Source organism: Halyomorpha halys, unplaced genomic scaffold (assembly GCF_000696795.3).
Source record: "Halyomorpha halys isolate HHAL.00 unplaced genomic scaffold, Hhal_1.1 Scaffold1638.1, whole genome shotgun sequence".
NCBI classification, from domain to species: Eukaryota; Metazoa; Arthropoda; class Insecta; order Hemiptera; family Pentatomidae; genus Halyomorpha; species Halyomorpha halys.
In genome coordinates, this window is record NW_027113119.1 from 142,068 (window position 1) to 150,356 (window position 8,289).

At 45.5% G+C, this 8,289-nt stretch overlaps 1 protein-coding gene across 1 annotated transcript; it reads right to left on the reverse strand.

Annotated features, from left to right (window-relative positions):
• Positions 1 to 7,851: 7,851 nt before the first annotated feature.
• Positions 7,852 to 8,289, reverse strand: LOC106690279 (uncharacterized). The gene has a single exon (XM_014435649.1). The coding sequence runs from the start codon at positions 8,287 to 8,289 to the stop codon at positions 7,852 to 7,854; it is 438 nt and encodes a 145-aa protein (XP_014291135.1).

Below are 8,289 nucleotides of genomic sequence, written 5' to 3' on the forward strand. Positions count from 1 at the left end.
CTATATAAATGGATACATTAGCTTTTGAGAGAAAACATTTTGCCTGCATATATACATTCTTTTATTTCTTTGTATATATTTAATTTTTTGTTAATAATTTAATTTTTCTAGGTCAGAAAAAAAAATGATAGAAAATTCCTCATATGCACTGTATCAATTAGACAATAAAAAATACACTAAATGTAATTATTAATAACATTTGGTACAAAATAGGAGTAGTATAGAAGTGTTTTATTAGTTACAGTTAAATAACGTAAAACGGACTTACTGTAGTGAGAACAAACAACTCAAGTACATAAAGCCCTAGTGGCAACCTACCAACTGGCTACAAGCCGTTAGACCAAGTACATAACGGTTATAGAACTACAATCGACGCTAGAGCAAATCTCTCAAAATTAAAACAAAACATAAACAATTAATTTCTTCTGCATTTATTAATATATAGGCTAGATAGGACAGACAATCCAACAGAAAATAACATATGCGATGTTTATGTAATGCAAAACCCATTTTTCTCCTGTAAAAATTTTATAAAGATGTGACTGCAGTTGTTATTGGTTTAGATTTATTAAAGTCGCCTTACCTATCAGTGGCGTATTGACTCTTAAACACAACAGGGACGAATGTATATAGTCGTGGAATGAGTTAAAACCTGTTATAGATCCGACTCCTGTGAAGATCTGAAAAGTTCTGACTTCCAATTGGAAATGAGAGTTGATGAATCCAAGAGGGGGTATATTAAGGACTACTTCTGATGCAATCCTACTTTTTCAACACTTACTGGACTATCGGTTTAACCTTCATTAATAACAAGAAACTCATCTACATGACCATTAGAAGACGTCTTTGGACGTAGGAGATAAGCTCTACTTGCTATACAATACCTTTTGTGTCAGGGATGTCAGGATAATTATCCAAATCATTTTTATTTTAATTCAAATTACTAGAGTCCTAAAAACTATTATTATTCGATTACCTTTCCAAAGGGATAGCATGTTTACTACTTATATATCTTTATATAATATTATTACCATTGAAATATATAATATATTAGGGAGTGTTTTGGAGCAATATGATCGTCAAAGTTACCCAAAGGAACAATGTATTTATTTACATTTAGTAGGTTTATGAATAATATAATATAATAAAATGATTTGGATCTTCGCTGTAAAATACCATTTATATTATGGGAAAGAAAAAAGTCGGCAGTATGAAGTAGATTGTAGGACTATAGTCCGAGAGGCGGTCGATAAAGGTTTCGCTCCACTTTGCAGGGCTTCGTCGGGGGTAAATGAAAAAAAGATACAAACATTGTAAGAAGTGACAGAACATACTTACATATTTGACAGAGCTTTCTACAATATTTACATTATATTTGAATACCTAACTCGGTGGAAGAGAAAACTACAGGTGGGATTTGCTTGTTAAAGTGAGATGTAAAAATTCATTTTTTATTGTGTTGCGGCCAACATATGGTCCACAAATCGATTACATAAACATATGATTTTTATTACGTCAAAAAACAAAATAACTACTCTCTGTTTTTTATACTGCAAAAATAGACAGTGGGAACGAAGGAGGCGAGACAGAAACGAAGGAAGGCGTACTAGCCCTGAGGCCTTCACCACCTTGCTTCTTTACTTCCTCTCCATCAAGATTGATAAGGAATGGGAAGCCTACTATCGAGCGTGATTCCAACCGTGGTGTTTGACCAGATTACCTGGTGATCCACTGGTGGCCTCACTAACACGCGACCACTACGTCTACTCCAGGCAACACCCGAGAGCGATCTTAACACTGCCTCTAATGCGTCGCACCCTATATTTATTTTATTTTTTTAATCCCCCTCTTGCTATTTCTGGCATACGGGGTGCGGGAGCAGTGGGGTAGTGCGGGGATTGCGCATGCCACTGCTCCTAAAGATCTTCATCCGTTCGGTAGGTCCTTCTGGTGCGCATCCGTCTGGGTGCCTCCTGCATTTACCAGGCTGGTCCAGCCCTCCTGTTCTCTGTCTGGATCAGCTTCATCTTCTTCTGGTGGCTCGCCAATGTTGGGCGGTCAAGTCCTTCCCATTGTGAAATGTGTTGGGCCCACCACCTCCTTCCATCCGTAAATTAACTCCCTGAAGAAGGGATAATTCTCTTCTTCCATCAACCAGGGAAAGTTCGACTCGGCGAGGGCGAAAATCCCGGTATTTCTCAACAGCCTGGCTCGGTGTCCATCCATGGCGGAGCAATCCACTATTACGTGTTCTGCTGTTTCAGGAACTCCGCACGTGGGGCACCGAGGGTCGATGTTCCTTCCAAAGCTCTGCAGCTTTCCCCGAACCCCTCCCCCCGTGTCCTGTTAGGATCTGTGAGACACAATAGTCTGGGATAACCCATTTAGCTTTCAGTCTAGAAAGGACGGTAGGGAGATTTTTCTCAAAGCGCCCTTCTGGCTTGCTACCCACCGTCCATTCCACTGCTGCATTGATTCCTCAGTTCCTGCCTCTTTACTTCATATTTAAGGACATCCTACCTGAGTATGAGGTCCAGGGGCATCGCTGCGGCCAGCACCTGCACCGCCTCATGTGACACCGTTCTGTATGTCTTCGTGACCCCTATTTTTCGCATCCAAATCCACTCGACACGCTGAAAAACCTCCCAACTGAGGCGGGAACCGAGACCTCTCCACAAAAATCTCCCCAACTACCTCCGGTTGTCGTGGCGAGCCAGAAAATCCCGGCGGTGAGGCAATACCCAGCTCATCTACATATAAATAAATACCTGGTGCGTAAAACCGGAGGGGGTGTTCAGATTTTCCTGGAGCTAGCAGCGGATCGAGACGCCGTTGTAGCTGGGCTCAAATCGCTACAAATAGGTCATCACACCTATGCCCTAGAACAAGGAAAAACGCAACAGCGTTATGTCATTAAAAACATAGACATTTCCATGCCCTTGGAAGATGTCCAGGCTGCCTTCCAGCACTCAGCCCCTATCGATATTAGGCGTCCCCAGAAATCAAACAGTGATGGGACGAAAACCCCCCTCTCTCCTATTGTTATCACGGTGCCAGTTTAGGTCACCCTAGAAGATATCAAGAAGGTACGCCATATCGACCAATGCCTATTCGCAGCCCAACATTTTGTTCAACGAAAAGAACATGGCCCACCTCAATACTACCGATGCCAGCAGTTGGATCATACCAAGAACTACTGTGGGTACAAGGAGGCGTGCGTGCGATGTGCCCAAGAGCACAACATCGGTACCTGCCCTAGGGTGGTAGCCCCAAAGTGCACCAATTGTAATCAAGATCATGTGGCGTCCTTCCGTGGGTGTGAAACACGCCGGAAGATCATGGACCAATGGGAAGCCAAAAAAGAACTACGAGCAGCAGCCATTACGAGGCCGTCAGTGGCAGCTCGTCCTCAACCACCGACCACCACGACCACCTGACCAAGGACCAATAGAATGGCGAGTGCAGCCACGGCTTACTCGTCATTTCTCCAGCCGGCCACAGCAGCACCTGCGCCAGAGCCCATACCGGACTCTCCAGCTTCTCCTGAACCGGACCAAATGGGAGCCCAGCAACCCCTCCCACCCTCACCACCCGGCTCATTCGATCCTCAGCTTCCCATGATGAACTTGATGACCCAAATGAATCAGATGTTCAGCGAACTATGTTCCCGACTCATGAAAGACATGCAGGCATTCGTGTCTGATATCATTAAAGAAATCAGAGGACAAAAATCGCCATGAATTCATTTCGGGTCCTCAGTTATAATTGCTGTGGCATTGCACCTAAACTAGAGGAGGTGGAGGCACTCCTAGCGCTCACTGAACCGACAGTAGCTGTCCTATCAGGGTCTATCACGTAGCCACCGATGACATCCACGACCCACACGGTGGTGTTCTCATTGCGGTGCGCCATGGCATACGCTGGAAGAAGATCCCGCCACCTCTGACCATCCGAGATGGGCGGATCAGTCATCTCACCATTCAAGTGCTGATGCACCAACCCACCTATATCATGGGAGTGTACCGGCGTCCTAGAGGGTCAGTACTAGAACTGCGGCAGCTCATAGACACCTGTGGAGCGAGGACGAACCATTGGCTGGTGGGAGATTTCAACGCCAGACACACTCTATGGCATAATACCTCAGCGAACCTGGCGGTAAGACAGGTGGTGAAAACTGCCTTCACGGTAGATCACCCAGGAACTCATACTTTCCGCCATTTTGGGACAGCCTTCCAATCGACAATAGACCTCCTGTTGACTAGGCAGCCACATCGTATCACGGGTTGCTCCGTGTCTGATTTCACCTCTTCCGATCACCGCCCGGTGACCTATGAAGTGCACGGGAGCAGCTCTGAGTCTTCGACTGAGAAGTTCAACTATCAGGAGGACGACTGGAGCCGGTTCAAAGAGGAGGTTTGCCATAGGCTGAAAGATGTACCTACGCTGCGGACTGTTGGCTTGACGGATCGGCCTGATCTTGTCCGATAGTGTTCCTCTTCTCTCTTCTCTGTGGACTGGGATGATTTTTTTAAAATCGACCTTGGTCTGACGTCCGTGCTGTCCTCGCTGGGCATAAATGCTGGCTTCAGACGGTCTACTGAAATATTTGCTGTTCGCTCTGGGGGCTGGATCAGATATTTTTCCTTTCTTTCCAGTACCTTGTGTGATCCTGAGTATGTTAATGGTCCTGAGGTGTTAATGGTCTCCTTATATGATCTTTTCTCACGAATACGTGCGTGCACTTCTGTAATTCCTCATGGACGAAGATCTTCCTGGTCGATTCCCTAGACTGGGCTGGTCCCAGTCTGGAGATGTTTTTTAATTCTTGAAGTGCCGCGTGAGGTTCAAATTTCTTGTTGTTCTCTTTAATGAATTCTCCTGGGAGACGTATAGGACATCCATAAAGCGCCTCAGCTATGCTAGACGAAGTGCCGTCGCGTAGGCTAGCTCGTAATCCCAATAATATCGTTGGTAATACTCTTGTCCAGTTGACATTGTTAAGGTGAGCTGTGATGGCAGTTTTCAATGTTCGGTGCCATCGCTCTATGCAGTCATTGGATTGTGGATGATACGCCGTCGTTATTTTTCCGGTGGATGCCTATCAGGGTTGTGAGTTGGTAAAACAAATTAGATTCGAACTGTCGTCCTTGATCATTTGTGACGGTTGTTGGTACACCGAATCGCCAGATCCAGTTTGTATAAAACGCTGTGGCTACATTTTCTACTGTTATGCTTTGTAGTGGGATCGCATCTATCCATCTTGTATGTCGGTCTATCATGGCCAAGCAGTACGTGTAGCCTTCTGAAGGTGGTAGGTGACCAATTAAGTCTATGTGAATATGTTGAAAGCGGGCTGTAGGCTCGAACTTTCCTATGGGCGTGACTGTGTGTCTACTGATTTTTGGCAAGCAAGGTAACATTTAGCCCATTCACCGACGTCTCCGTCAATACCTGACCAAAAGAAGCGTTGTGTTATAATTTTTCTTGTAGTGTTGATACTGGGGTGGCTGAGGTTATGGATCATATCAAACGCTGGCCGCCTAAATTCAGTTGGTAGATAAGGTCTGGCCTTGCTAAGTGACGTTTCGCAAAGGATAGACCTATCCGTGCCTGGTATTTCCATGCTTTTAAATTTTAAGTTAGGCTGGTCCTTGATGCGTTGGAGTTCTTCGTCCTATTCCTGTGCCTCTGAGAGTGCGACGAAGTCGTCAGGCATTTCGGATCTCTTCTATTCTTGAAAGCGCATCAGCCACTATGTTGTCGTTTCCAGGTTTATAACACACGTCGGTAGTAAATTGGCTAATGTAGGTGAGCCAGCGGGTCCTTATTGGCGACACGGTTCAGGCTTCTGATTGAAGGCGTGTGTTAGCGGGCGGTGATCTGTGATTATATAAAAATCCTTGCCCTCTAATAGGTGTCAAATGCAGAATATTTTTTCTGAGAATTACTCAGCGCCTTGGTGAAAAAGCTGAGTGGTTGCCAGGTATCGTCCTTCTTCTGCTGTAATACTGCGCCTATGGCTATATCCGATGCATCGCTGGCTATGGATATTTCAGCAGTGGGGTTGGGGTGATTCAGCTGGGCTGCCTCTGCCAAATTCTTCTTTGTTGCTTCGAATGCTTCAGTTTCGAAGATGATAAGAGTCCTCTTATCCCACTCAATCGGTGTTGTATCTTTTTTCGGTCTCCCGTGAGTTAGCTCGTTGAGGGGCTTCTGTATGCTAGCCGCTTTCGGTAGGCAGAGCCTGTAAGAAACTCACCATTCCCAGGAAGCGACTGAGCTAGCGAAGATTTTTTGGTAGCGGATTATCTTATATTGTTTTTACTCTATTGTCCAGTGGCGTTAAGCCTATTTGGGTCAAGTGATATCGAAGGATTTCTAATTCGGTTACTCCGAAAATACATTTGGCCGGATTGACAGCGATACCGTATTTGTCCAGTCTCTGTAGGACTTCCCGCAGATGAGTTTCATGTTGCTCTTCGTTATCGGACGCAATCAGGAAATCATCTAGGAATTTGTATAAGTAGGTTAGATCGCAAAATTTATCGTCGACGAATCTCTGCGTTCCTAAGGCCAAAATTCATTCGATTATATTCTATTAGGCCAAACGGTGTTATAATGGCCGTCTTCTCTCGATCTTTTTCTGCGACCGGTATATGGTAGTAGGCGCGGCGTAGGCCAATCTTGGAAAATATTTTCTTCCCATGCAGTTCCATGAAGTCCCGAAGGTTTAGCACTCCGTTGGTCAGGAACTGTTTGCTTATTTAGTGCCCTATAATCACCACATAACCTTAGGCTTCCTATCTGCTTTCTTCACCACGTGTAGTGGACTTGACCAGGGACTCTTTGAAGAGCGACAAATACCTTCTTTTATTAGGTTCTTGATCTCCTCCTTTACTTCGTGGTATATTCCGGGCTGTAGGCGTCGGCATTTTGCTGTAACTTGTCGACCTTTTGTCTCTATGTAGTGTTCCACGACTCCGCTGCGTGGTCCACGTATCGGTGTGATCTTGGTTATAGTGGGGAATTCGTTCAGGATCCTTGCATATCTCTGATCCGTGGGTGCTAATGAGTATAATGGTATTTCTTCTTCTGAAATATTCCCTGTCGTCCTCTGGCCTGTAAGCTCATTGATCAACCTCCTGTTTCTCAGGTCTACTGTGAGTTGATGCCAGTAGAGGAAATCCGCACCTAAGATCGCTTTGCCTACGCCTTCATACTAGGTCCAACGAAGGGGTTTCTTAAATCCTAGGTCCACATCTCTGGTTGCTTCTCCATAAGTGGCTATTGAGGAATTGTTAGCAGAGACCAGCGTGAAGATGGGTTCCTGCGCCGTCCCTTAGAGACTTGTAGCAGTGAAATTGAGGCTCCTGTGTCTATCAGGAAAGGCTGGCCCGTTATTCGATCTTTGACGAACAGGCGGCGGTGTGAAAGTTTCCGCCACAACTTTCACTGGTTGGAGTTTAAATTTGGCTCAGGGCTATTTGCTTCCCATTCACAAGTTTTCCTGCACTTAAAAGACTTTCCTTGAAAGCGTTGATGGTAGTAGCAGATACCGCTCGGATGGGATTTGGATCTTGAGCGTGCGCCATTCTGTCCTCGGCTTAGGCTTCGGCCACGCTCTCTTGATCCTAAGATGCCAAGTATTCTATCTATATCCTGCCGGAGTTCCCTTAGGTCTTCTGTATAATCATGCGATGGCTTATCCACTGTCTGTCTTGAAGTTGCCGGTCGGGCGATGGTGTACGCTTCAGTCGGCGCTGATACTTTTATCTGCTATAGCAGCCAGTTTCTCCACATCTGTGTGTTCTGTGGCGGCAAATATGGGTTGGAACCTAGTGGGTAGGTTTTTCAGCCATAATGTTCTGTGAACTCTGCGTTCACGCAGTCTCCAGCTAGTTGCTGCATCCTTCGTAGTAACTGTGACGGGGTTTGGTCTCCTAGCGGGTTTTCTTCTGATAGTCTTTTTATCCTCAAGTTTTCTGATTCTCCGTAGGTCTGTAGTAACCTGGCCTTCAAATTTTCATAGGTCTGCTTAAGAGGATCCGTAATAAGGTCTTGCACGTGTATTAATACCTCCTGATCGATATTCGGGATCAGAAGTTGGAATTTTACAGTGCTCGATGTGACCTTTGAAGTCGAGAATACGGCCTCGCAGGTGGCGAACCACAGCACGGGGTTGTTCCTCCAGAACCGTGGTATTCTTGATACTGGGCCTTGATATGCATCGATTTCTTGAGGGCCCCTTCTCTGTCCTTTCGTCTCTTCCGTCTCTGAATACCCTGCCAT